The 13666-nt window shown below is 40.9% G+C and overlaps 1 protein-coding gene across 1 annotated transcript; it reads left to right on the forward strand.

Moving 5' to 3' along the window:
* The first annotated feature begins 11897 nt into the window (after positions 1-11897).
* LOC120042971 (putative nuclease HARBI1) lies at positions 11898-13465 on the forward strand. The gene is made up of 4 exons (XM_038987703.1): positions 11898-12330; positions 12400-12515; positions 12612-12723; positions 12818-13465. Exons 1-4 carry the CDS (start codon positions 11898-11900, stop codon positions 13180-13182), a joined length of 1026 nt encoding a protein of 341 aa, XP_038843631.1. The 3' UTR covers positions 13183-13465.
* The last annotated feature ends 201 nt before the right edge of the window (positions 13466-13666 follow it).

Genomic DNA, 13666 nt, shown 5'->3' on the forward strand with positions numbered 1-13666 from the left:
ATAGAGCTCTGCTCAGCCTATAAACATGACATTATCTATTATTATAGAGCTCTGTTCAGCCTATAAACACGACATGATCTATTATTATAGAGCTCTGCTCAGCCTGTAAACATGACATTATCTATTATTATAGAGCTCTGCTCAGCCTGTAAACATGAGATTATCTATTATTATAGAGCTCTGCTATAAACATGACATTATCTATTATTATAGAGCTCTGATCAGCCTATAAACACGACATTATCTATTATTATAGAGCTCTGTTCAGCCTATAAACATGACATTATCTATTATTATAGAGCTCTTATTATGACATCATGACATTCCCTGAGAGATTAGATTTCGAGCTCTACATCATTTGTTTTTAAATCTCACCGTCACCAAGTATATTTTTAATGATGTAATGTTGTGAAGACTGACCTCAGGTTATTGAGGGATCTAGTCTAGATTAAACCTCATAGGAAGACACATTTATTTAATACAGGCTTCATTCAGGTCTCTCTGTTTAACTAAATAATCTGTTTGTCTTTTGGCAGGAGAGAGACCAGACTCTGACAACGGGAAGAGTTCCTCAGAGGAAACAGACCCAGAGACGCCTAACCAACACCACTGCTCCCACTGTGGAATGAGTTGTAGGTGGTTAGGGAGCCTGAAAATGCATGAGAGAATACATACAGGAGAGAAGCCTTATCACTGTTCTCACTGTGGAAAGAGTTTTAGGTGGTTATGGGTCCTGAACAAGCATGAGAGAATACACACCGGAGAGAAGCCTTTCCAACATACTAATACACAGGAGGAGAAGACATACCACTGCTCTCATTGTGGAAAGAGTTTTAGGTGGTTATGGGTCCTGAAAATGCATGAGAGAATACATACAGGAGAAAAGCCCTACCACTGTTTCCACTGTGGAAATAATTTTACTCAGTTAGGGGCCCTGGTTGGGCATGAGAGAACACATACAGGAGAAAAACCTTTCCAACATACTAATACACAGGAGGAGAAGACATACTACTGCTCTCATTGTGAAAAGACATTTTCCCAGTCAGAGGACCTGAAAACACATGAGAGAATAGAGAGGCTGTGTTCTGACTTGTGTTTCTGACTGAGAATTTGTCCACGGCCAGGATTCACAGGACCAGGGTGTCCGCTATGGACACCTGGAAGAAATCAGCAGCGGACATTTCTGAAGGTTTATCCAACAGACCTGTACATCCATGAATGGTTCTCTATAATGTGTAACTATTTCTGAAGGTTTATCCAACAGACCTGTACATCCATGAATGGATCTCTATAATGTGTAACTATTTCTGATGTATTGTGATGTATTGTTTAATAGATGAACTATGTTAGGTATATTTATCTGTGGTTTTATTTCAACAGATTTTACTGATGCTATTAGATTGTACTATGTTAGGTATATTTATCTGTGGTTTTATTTCAACAGATTTTACTGATGCTATTAGATTGAGAGGTGAGAGGTCACACATGGTTTAGATGGTAAATATTTAAGTCCCCTTAGCGGTTCATCACGTAAGCAAAAGGGAATATGTTCCATCATCTATGTTAATTTACATTAGTGCAAATTGTCCACTGATATTGGTGTAATTTCTCACCCCTTTTGGCTGTATGAAAGTTAATTTCCCCTTAGACACACACATTTGTTCTTTGTTATTATGAAGGTTATTTGTGTATAATGTACTTTTGCCCACTCATTCACCACATCTCTTTACATTGCTTATTTATATTCAGTGGCCTGACTGCATCCAGACTATGTCAAAGGCCCATCCTGGTAGATCTGAACCTAATGCAGCTTGGAGTGATCAGATGACAGAAGTCACATTTAGGTGCCAGGTGTAACTGAGTCCATAGATGCTCCATATCCATTACTTTGAGTGTTTTATATAATTTGACTAAATGTGTTTCTTTCTGTGTTGCAGGGGCAGTCAAGAAATGGAACGGCAAGGCCACAGAACATGACATAAGCAGAGCTGTGGGAGACCACCTCAAGCCCCTGGTAGAGCCTGGGGTGGTGTTTACCACTCCACCAGCAGAGCTGTGGGAGACCACCTCAAGCCCCTGGTAGAGCCGGGGGTGGTGTTTACCACTCCACCACGCCTTCAGCAGGCTGGAAAAGTGGGATTGAGACTGATTTTCATACATACAAAGATGGACCAAGAGTATGTTGATTGGTCAGTCATTGGGTTCATTTCTTAAAATCAAATCAAGCTTTATTTATACAGCACATTTCAGACATGGATGCAACACAATGGCTTCACAGGAGAAAACAATGAAAATAACCAGAAATATTTAGTACACAAAAATAACAGGATAAAAAAAACAGATTAACAACTGAAAGACCAATGAGCATTCTAAGGAAATGCCATTGATTAAAACACGAATTGGATGCAATATCCAACCCAAAATATAAGCTTTTTTTTTAGGAGGGGTTCTGAAAGACACTATGGGGGTGTCCACTGAACGTTGACTAGTAACAACAACTGGGACCTAAAAGACACCCACCATGAGACCCACTAAATCTGCCCAAGAAGAGGAAAACAAAAGAAAAACTAACACCAAACTTAAAGACAGGAAGCAAACCAAAAAGTTGGAGCAACTACAGGTGTTGACTCTCCACATCTATCAAGACAACTGGAGCACTGGGCCAGACACTCTTAAATAGAACCTGGACCAGCACAGGTGTAACACCTTCCCACTAACGAGATGGACAAGCCAGCACAGGTGTAACACATACTGACTAACGAGGTGACACCAATCAGTGCGTCCTACATGCTGACGAGCTATACGTGCTACCGAGCTAGACGTGTTGACGAGCTATAGGTGCTGACGAGCTATACGAGTTGACGAGCTATACGTCCTGACGAGCTATACGTGTTGACGAGCTATACGTGCTGACGAGCTATAGGTGTTGACGAGCTATAGGTGCTGACGAGCTATAGGTGCTGACGAGCTATACGTGTTGACGAGCTATAGGTGCTGACGAGCTATAGGTGCTGACGAGCTATACGAGTTGACGAGCTATACGTCCTGACGAGCTATACTGTTGACGAGCTATACGTGCTGACGAGCTATACGTCCTGACGAGCTATACGTTCTGAGGAGCTATACATGCTGACAAGCTATACGTGCTACGAGCTATACGTGCTAACGAGCTATACGTGCTAAAGTCCAACCTCAAAACATAAATGGAAAAACCAAAGACTGTAACACCTTCCCCTTAAGACAACAATATATTTTATATTTATGACTCAATTTATTAGGATTGTTAATAAAATTGATTATAGACCGATTTATTATACTGCTTCCATGTGTATAAGCTGCGAGTACGTTGAAATTAAATAGTTTTCTTTTATACTTTCAACTAAAACCAAACTTATATTGTATGTCGGTCATAGTCTTATTTTCAACGACATTTTGCTAGGTGGGATATCCCCAATGTCACAGTTTAAACGTGTCCAAATCAATAGTCCAAAAGCAGAAACAGTTTGTGATAAATTGAAAACCTAAATGTAAAATGTACTATATACACAAACATCTGCCACAATAATCATAATACTTGTATTTATTTAAACAAGCTCCTTATAAACTGCACAAGCACCAAAAACGCTGTTGTTTTGACAAGTAGCAATAAATCACTGATATCGATTAGGGGGGAAATCAGGTTGTACGTGCTGTTGAAACTAACACAACTAAAAAAACACATGGAAATGGGAGATATATTTTACCTTACTGGTTAGAGGACAACCTGCAGAAAACAGTCAGCTACATTTTGGAGTGATGCATTTAAATCTAGGGGTCGCTAAACAAAGGAACACAACACTTATTTGTCATAACTCATCGATATCATGTTGAAATCAATTGTGTGACAGAAGGGAGATGAGGTTGCACGTCCTGTTAAAACTAACAGCTCAAAAACCACACAGAATCTGGGAGTAATGTGTACATCCCTGGTTAGAGGACAATTTGTAGAAAACAGCTTGCTACATTTTGAAGTGTTGCATTTTGATTCAAGTGGGTAACCAACGTGGGAAGTGTAACAGGGACAAATGTTTAGGCTTCTACATTGTGACATCATTAAAATACTCCTACAACAATGTTAAAACATTCTACATTGTGACATCATTAAAATACTCCAAATACAATGTTAAAACATTCTACACTGTGACATTATTTCATTGATATCATGAAACAACTCCATGTATACTTTATGTTTAATCAGAGATCTTTTATCAGAGTATCTCCGCTTGTGTATATTCAGGCTTTTTGGCCAAGTAAAACTCTTCCCACATTGATCACAGCTATATGGTTTCTCTCCTGTGTGTGTTCTCTGGTGTGCAGTCAGATGGCTAGATTTAGCAAAACTCCTCCCACATTGATCACAGCTATATGGTTTCTCTCCTGTGTGTGTTCTCTGGTGTATTTTAAGTTCTGATGAAGATTTGCAACATTTCCCACAGTCAGAGCAGCAGTGAGATTTCTTCCCTGTGGGTCTCTGCTGGTGTTTCTTGAGGAGTTCTGATCTGGAGAGACTCTTCTCTGCCTTGTCAGCATCATGAGGCTGTTGAGGCTCCCCAGAGGATCCACAATAGTCCCGTATCTCTCCTGTGTGAACAACAAAGTCAGACGGTTAAAGGCCCACAACAGCAGAAATCCACTGTTTATTTGAGGTAAAAGGTGATGCCCAGAGGTCTGTTAAAATTATTTTACAATTGTCTTAAGACAGTCAAACCTAAGCAGTGTGCCAGACGACCTTTGGTCTCCAAAAAAGACCCCTTTCTGTGTTTGCTAAAATTGCAGCACGAGGGCGATGCACACACAATTTGATTGCAGAAACACCTCCCTGCTAATGAGGAAATCACTAGTTATGGATGTAGTATATCTGCTAATGAGGAAACCACTAGTTATGGATGTAGTATATCTGGTAATGAGGAAACCACTAGTTATGGATGTAGTATATCTGGTAATGAGGAAACCACTAGTTATGGATGTAGTATATCTGGTAATGAGGAAACCACTAGTTATGGATGTATATCTGCCTGGAGCAAAAATGGTGAGCGAAGATTTTAGTTTCCCACAATGTATTCTGAATATTACAGTAGGACCCATAATGTCACCTATAACAATAACATAGACCTACTGTAGGACCCATAACTCCACCTAACAATAACATAGACCTACTGTAGAACCCATAACTTCACATATCAACAACTAACTCTGTGTGTTGTATGTGTCGAACTGCTTTGCTTTATCTTGGCCAGGTCGCAGTTGTAAATGAGAACTTGTTCTCAACTTGCCTACCTGGTTAAATAAAGGTGAAATAAATAAATTAAATAAATAAAATAGTTCAGCAACGGTGGCTTGCAAACAGTGGATAGTAAGTAGCCCACCTTCGGAATAACTATGTATAGTTATAACTGTAGTATCCTGTATAACTGTAGTATCCTGTATAACTGTAGTATCCAGTATAACTGTAGTATCCTGTATAACTATGTATAGTTATAACTGTAGTATCCAGTATAGTCTGGGAGGAGGTGAAACCACTCAGGCTTATTTGATGTGATCTAATGTTTTGATCATATAGTTTTCCTTACAAGCATTCAGTCACCAAAGGGGGTTCGGTCATTCCTTTGTTTATATACTGTCTCATTGACAAAAATATTTTGGATTATTTGTTTACATCATTCCTTTGTCTCAGACATTACAGTAAACGTGCTGAGGTTCTAATGTTGCCAAGGAGACACATTTGATTATTTATTTAGTTTGGAGGTTTGGGGGTCTGACATCCAGGATACACATTTTATTATTTATTTACAGTTTGGAGGGTTGGGGGTCTTACATCCAGGATACACATTTTATTATTTATTTACAGTTTGGAGGGTTGGGGGTCTGACATCCAGGATACACATTTTATTATTTATTTACAGTTTGGAGGGTTGGGGGTCTGCCATCCAGGATACACATTTTATTATTTATTTACAGTTTGGAGGGTTGGGGGTCTGACATCCAGGCGACACATTTTAGTTCTAATGGTGTCGTTCTGTTATTCTTTTCAGCTTCTTTTTCCAAGCATCTTACATTACTCTGAGACTAGTTATCCTGGGATCTTACATTACTCTGAGACTAGTTATCCTGGGATCTTACATTACTCTGAGACTAGTTATCCTGGGTTCTTACATTACTCTGAGACTAGTTATCCTGGGATCTTACATTACTCTGAGACTGGTTATCCTGGGTTCTTACATTACTCTGAGACTAGGTATCCTGGGGAATAGTTTCAATACATTAGCAAAAAACCTAAACCTGTTTTTGCTTTGGCATTATGGGGTATTGTGATGTCATTATGGGGTATTGTGATGTCATTATGGGGTATTGTGATGTCATTATGGGGTATTATGATGTCATTATGGGGTATTGTGATGTCATTATGGGGTATTGTGATACATTTTAGAATAAAGGGATGCACCGATGTTACATTTTTGGCCAATACCGATATCGAATATTTTCCTTGCCCCAAAAAACAATACCGATAACCGGTATTTAAAATTTTAGAGGCCTTTTAAGCATTCTAGTACAGCATTCTAATAGTTAACACACACACGGACGCAGCGGTCTAAGCCACTGCATCTCAGTGCAAGAGGTGTCACTACAGTCCCTGGTTCGAATCCAGGCTGTATCACATCCGGCCGTGATTGGGAGTCCCACAGTAGTTGTCTGTTATTGGTGTAGAGGACGACAAAAGAGAGGGATCCCACATGTGGATAGGAAGATACAAATTATCATTATTACTGGAAAATATTCATTTAAAATCCAGGAATTTTACAACTTTAGCTCTCTAGGTCAAGCCAGTAGGTTGTAACGCTCTAGGTCATGCCAGTAGGTTACAGTAGGTTGTAACTCTCTAGGTCATGCCAGTAGGTTACAGTAGGTTGTATCTCTCTAGGTCATGCCAGTTGGTTACAGTAGGTTGTATCTCTCTAGGTCATGCCAGTAGGCTACAGTAGGTTGTAACTCTCTAGGTCATGCCAGTAGGTTACAGTAGGTTGTATCTCTCTAGGTCATGCCAGTAGGTTACAGTAGGTTGTAACTCTCTAGGTCATGCCAGTAGGCTACAGTAGGTTGTAACTCTCTAGGTCATGCCAGTAGGTTTCAGTAGGTTGTAACTCTCTAGGTCATGCCAGTAGGTTACAGTAGGTTGTATCCAAGTGGAAACAATTATCAACCCAATATGGAAAGTGTCGAATTTGGTCAACAACAAAATGAATGGCTTATTTGCTACGTGAGGTTTACTTGATCCAACAGAAGTTTCGTAATGCTTAAGTTGTTATGTGAACACGTGACATACCGACAACTTTGATAAAAACACTATAGGAGTTGTCTCCAGATCGCTATGCATATTCATGCTAGTAGCTTAGCATCTCTCTCCATTGAATACAGGCGGTGCATATTCATGCTAGTAGCTTAGCATCTCTCTCCATTGAATACAGGCGGTTGACGTCAACAACCCTCATAGAATATAAACAATAGATTACAATAATAAGCTGTATCCACCAATCCAAAGAAAGGATAGGCGGGAGATAGACAACCCGCAGTGAAGCTTTGTGGACAACTACTCCCCTTGTTAGGGCGGCGAGACATCTTGTCAGTATATCCATAATCTTTGGTGTAGCCAACCCAACTCTCGCATGGCACTATTGGGGGGCACTATGTGTAGTAAATCATCACTACATGAAAATCACTACATGCCGTGCCCCTCAGTCTGCGGTCAGCAGATAGACCCTTCTCAAATATATATGTTAAGTCACTTTTTGGAAACGGAACGGAGAAAACAAGGGGTAGCTTGTTCTCTACGTCGTCTGATTCTAGACATATCAGTCACCATCCTGGGCCCTCCGTTGAAGAGGTATTGACGAGCCAACTCCGAATATCCAAAGTTAAAAACACATTTAAGGCGGTACTTACTGGTGTTACTCAGATCTCCTTTCTTCACCTCTTCATCTTTCAATGTGACAGTAATCTCCCCTTCCATCTTCACTCCAAAAACTGCATCCTCCTCTTTCTCAGCCTCCTCTTCTTTTACTGTAACATCTTCCTCCTCTTTCACTCTGAACGCGTCTTCCTCTTCTTTCACTGAAACGTCTTTCTCTTCTTCTTTCACCGTAACAGCCTCACCCTCTACTTCTTGTTTTACTGTGACATCCTCTTCTTCCTCCTCCTCTTTCACGACAATGTTCAGCCCCAGAGCTTCTTTCTCCGTCCAGCAGACCTCCTCTTCTTTAACAAGAGGGGAGAAGCTTACTGACCTCATGTTCGGGGATGTTAGCTAGCTAGCTATCATTAGCGACTAGGCTAGTGCTAACTTAACCAGCCAGCTACTATAGCTGACTAATACAAAATAACGTAATATTAAATTAAATAGGTTAACAACTAGATACGACCTAAGTATGTCGAAAACACAGTAGGTAATATACACCGAAAGCGTCTAAATAGCTTGAATCTTTCTGCAATGTTGGCTAGCAAGCTACCGAGGTGGTTGACGAGCTGTTTCTGAAGAACCGTCCACTAGATTATACGTCACGCTGGCAGCGTCGCATGAAAGACGCACATAGACGTCTGCTGACTGGAGGGGAAACGCAGTTGAGGATCATATTTTATTTTCAGACAAAGATTATTTTAAATGGATTTAATTAAATAATACTATTATATTGTGACATACAAAGACAGGAATGTGTTGATTGATTAGTGCGAATTAAAAATGTTTACCACAGCATATTTAAGGCAGTTTCATTAAGTTATACTACATCTAAATTAGCAGCTAGCTACTGTAGGTCTATACTGCTCCTACACGGTGTAACAATACATCATGTATATGTATATAATGAACAGACTAGGTCTATACTGCTCCTACATGGTGTAACAATACAACATGTAGATGTATATAATGAACAGACTAGGTCTATACTGCTCCTACGTGGTGTAACAATACATCATGTAGATGTATATAATGAACAGACTAGGTCTATACTGCTCCTACGTGGTGTAACAATACATCATGTAGATGTATATAATGAACAGACTAGGTCTATACTGCTCCTACATGGTGTAACATTACATCATATAGATGTATATAATGAACAGACTAGGTCTATACTGCTCCTTCATGGTGTAACAATACATCATGTAGATGTATATAATGAACAGACTAGGTCCATACTGCTCCTACATGGTGCAACAATACATCATGTAGATATATATATTGAACAGACTAGGTCTATACTGCTCCTACATGGTGTAACAATACATCATGTAGATGTACACTACCATTCAAAAGTTTGGGGTCACTTTGAAATGTCCTTGTTTTTTTAAAGGAAATCAAATTATTTCATTTATTTACCTGTTTTTGCTTTGTCATTATGGGGTATTGTGATGTCATTATGGGGAAATTTGATGTCTTATGGGGTATTGTGATGTCATTATTGGGTATTGTGTAGATTGATGAGGGAAAAAATTATTGAATCAATTTTAGAATAAGGCTGTAACGTAACAAAATGTGGAAAAAGTGAAGGGGTCTGAATGCTTTCCGAATGCATTGTATATATAGGGGCAGTACTTAGTAATATCACTTCATGAAACAGAAGGTACAAATATATAACATAGTTTCACAGTATCAACATTCAATGTACCAAAATATATGACCAAGCTGGAAGTGGAAACGCCAGCCCAGCCGCAATCCTAGAGGTTCACTGATGATCAACCTCCTCCTTCACATCTGACTCCTGATGATCAACCTCCTCCTTGACATCTGACTCCTGGGGCCTGTTGCACAAAAGTAGAATTAAGACATCCGGGATAAATGACTCAGCTGAGCTCAATGAAGCCAAAACATGTGCGTCCAGGCTTAATTGGTTGCACAAAGACCAAGCCAGGATGAGCAGACACGGATTCATTAAGCCAGGTGAAACCAATCCTGGATAGGTGCGCGCTCACGGCTCACTCAAATAGACCCCGCCACAGATCACAGATTAACTGATTTACCATGGCAACTAGAGCCGCGTACTTTTCCCCGTCGGAAGCACAAATCCTCATGGAGGCATACGAGGAGGTAAAAGATATAATTAAGAAGAAAGGCAACACCGCCACAGTGATAAAGCAAAGAGAAAAAGCGTGGCAAAGTATTGCAGACCGCCTGAATGCGTAAGTAGTGCACAATTACACAGTCACCGCTCCGCTGAAACATCACAATTACAATTCAAATATTTAATTCACATCTCCAAAAATGCAGTTGTACTGTAATTATGAAACGGTTAAATTTTTAATTGAAATGCACTGCAGATATGAGTGAAATTGTGTAAAGTAACTCCATCACACTGTATAAAGCTATGATAATTTTTTTTATATTTTTACTGAAAACAAGACAAAAATACCAAGTAATTTTTTGCAGTGTGACTCCATTAAATGTGTGTGTGTGTGTGTGTGTGTGTGTGTGTGTGGTGTGTGTGTGTGTGTGTGTGTGTGTGTAGATTAAACATGAACGGGCCAAAACGGACATGGCAGCAGGTCAAAATCAAATACAAGAACATTCTGCAGAATGGTATGGTCCCTGACTAATATTTAACAAAGCACAAGCATATATTGTACCCAGAAGGTGCCTGCTCACACATTGTCTGTACTGTTTTAGCAGTGAAAAAGAATACCCACAGACAAGGCATGGGTGGTGGGTCACCAAAGGCTGACCTTACCCCAGCAGAGGACATGGCCTTGGAGCTAAATAAAGGCAGGCCCGTCTTAGAGGGGATCCCTGGGGGGAAAGAGACGAGCATAGGTTCCTCCCAAGATGCCACCCGCTTCATTCAAGGTATGTCCTTCCATCTCTACATGGGATACAACCACATTCATATTGAATCAATTTGGACTGTCTGACTTTGGTTTACCTATTGCCTTGCAGTGTCTGGCAGCACTGTGTTCCTGTTAGAGCCACCAGCACAAGCACCAGACGATGCTGATCCAGTGAGTACTCCATCAAAGGCATACTGTAGGCCTGGCATGTCTTGTCTACTAGCTTCAATATGAATCCGATTAAATGTGATAGGGTGAAGGCCCCAGTGCAGCAGCAACAGCACATGATGGAGACGATGATGAGGAGGAGACCATCTCTCTGGATTCCAGAAGGCATGAGGTATCATGTTAAGACTGTGAAAGTACTATTTACTCTACAATGGTGAGGAGTCCTCATCAAAATCAAAAAATCTAATTTCTTTTACAGGACCCAGATGCTATACAGTGGGAAAACCAGCCTGGCAACATAGTGCGTATTAATAAAAGGACACCACATCCTGCCAAATTCCAGCTGCGCTAATTGTATTGTGTTCACAGAGCTCACAAGCTATCAGAAAGTTGTATGGCAACCACCTCCGGCGCCAAATAGAACTGGCAGACATAGACATTCAGTACAAGAAGAAAAAGATGGAAAATCTTGCACTGGAGTCCGAAATAAAAAAGAGGACAATTAGGAAACTGGACCTTGAAATAAAAAAACTTGAGAGGGAGGTGAGATATGCCTTCAATGTACACTGTATGCTAACTGTAACACAAATGTATTAATCATTATTTTTCTTTCCTCCCCCAGCTCCAAGAAGATGACACAGCTCAAAATAAAAATTAGGTATATTCTCGTAAAGTCAAGTGAGCCATGACATATGAGCTCTTATTGTGAGCACACAGGACGGTGGCATCTTTCTAAGGTTTTTTTTATTTTCCCAGCAATCAGTACAACCAAGTCATCGTTATAAGGCATCGCCCTCTTTTGCCCACCCCCCCAGCACCAGGTGTGGCCACTAGCCTATATGAAGGCCCAAAATTGTGTGTTCCTTTCTGCTCTGACAATGGCATGCCCATTCGTGCGAGATGTGGTGGATGAAGAAGCACTTGTGCTGAGGAGAGCCTTCAGGCGAGAAAGGGTCTTCAGGGACCGGTTGGACCCACTGGCCTTCCCTGATGACCATCTATATGAAAGATACAGGTTTTCTGCAGATGGCATCAGGTATCTATGCAGACTACTGGGTCCCAGGATTAAGCACCGCACTGCACGGAGCCATGCACTGAGTGTGGAGCAAATGGTTTGTGTGGCCTTGCGCTTTTTTGCTAGTGGAGCCTTCCTGTACTCAGTGGGGGATGCAGAACAGCTGAACAAGGCCACAATTTGCCGCACAATAAGGAGTGTGTGTCTGGCTATCAAAGCATTAGCAGATGTCTTCATCTCCTTCCCTGGCCACAGAAGACTCTGTGACATCAAAGAGGAGTTCTATCGGATTGCAGGTAAGAGGATCTACAAATTACAGGACAACTGTTAACACATAGTAGGATACTCATTACTTTGTGTGACAGGTTTCCCCAATGTCATTGGTGCAGTGGACTGCACACACATAAGGATAAAAGCCCCCTCAGGTGCCCATGAGGCCGATTTTGTGAATAGGAAATCCTTTCACAGCATTAATGTTCAGGTGAACATAACTTTTTGATATTGTCCATTGACGAACACTCTGCATTGCCAGTGATGTGCATTGATTGGTGTAATATTCCTCATCTTATGATTTCAGATGGTCTGCAATGCTGACTGTGTGATCAGCAATGTTGTGGCAAAATGGCCTGGCTCAGTCCATGACTCCAGAATCTTTCGGGCCTCTGAAATCTATCAGTGCCTATCACAAGGTAAGCCACACAACCCCTATTCATAACCATCATGGCTGTGTCAAGAATATCACTGTGTTTATGAGGTAGTAATGATGAGATTTTGTGTTGACAGGTGAATTCTCTGGTGTGTTGCTGGGAGACAGGGGGTATGGCTGCCAGCCTTTTCTCCTGACACCTTTCACAGACCCCCAGGAAGCACAGCAGGCCTACAACCATGCCCATGCCAGGACCAGAGTTGAAATGACCTTTGGCCTCCTGAAGGCACGCTTTCACTGCCTTCACAAATTAAGGGTCAGCCCTGTTAGGGCATGTGATATTACTGTGGCTTGTGCTGTCCTCCACAATGTGGCCTGCCTGAGGAAGGAGAGGGCCCCCAGAGTGCCACCAGCCATGGACTGGGACAATCCGGCAATCTTCCCTGATGACGACAGTGGTCGGCTGCTGAGGGACCAATATGTGTTGAATTATTTTAGTTAGTATGTGTGCTTTCAATTTTGGTTAAATATGTCCTGCGGTGGCAGAGGAATTTGGGTTTTTTTGGGGTCGTTTTTTTACGAATTTGGCCTCTTATGATGTTTGTGCGGTTTACTGTGTGTAATACAAGGCTGCAGGGAGGCTACTGCATCCATTCATTTGTCTGTTCAGTTGATGTGTATGGATTTGTCCTGCATTTATTTTAGTGTGCAGACATGCAGGGTGTGTTATATACAGACCTTTGAATGTGTATGTATCATTTTGTATAATATGCTTGGATTCTGTGCTTTCCATCTTGTAGAGTCACTGTGACTTCAGTTTCGAAAGGAGCTGATGGTTTACCTGCTTTGTTTTGTCCTTATTCAATAAAGGAACATAATGTTACACATTGTGTTTTTATATTCATATGGAATGTGTATTTGTTTATATGACAGAGTACTAGGGCCACACTGAAGAAAAAGGATAAAGTCATAAATTTATGAGGCTG

This window comes from Salvelinus namaycush, unplaced genomic scaffold (assembly GCF_016432855.1).
Source record: "Salvelinus namaycush isolate Seneca unplaced genomic scaffold, SaNama_1.0 Scaffold82, whole genome shotgun sequence".
Classification (NCBI taxonomy): domain Eukaryota; kingdom Metazoa; phylum Chordata; class Actinopteri; order Salmoniformes; family Salmonidae; genus Salvelinus; species Salvelinus namaycush.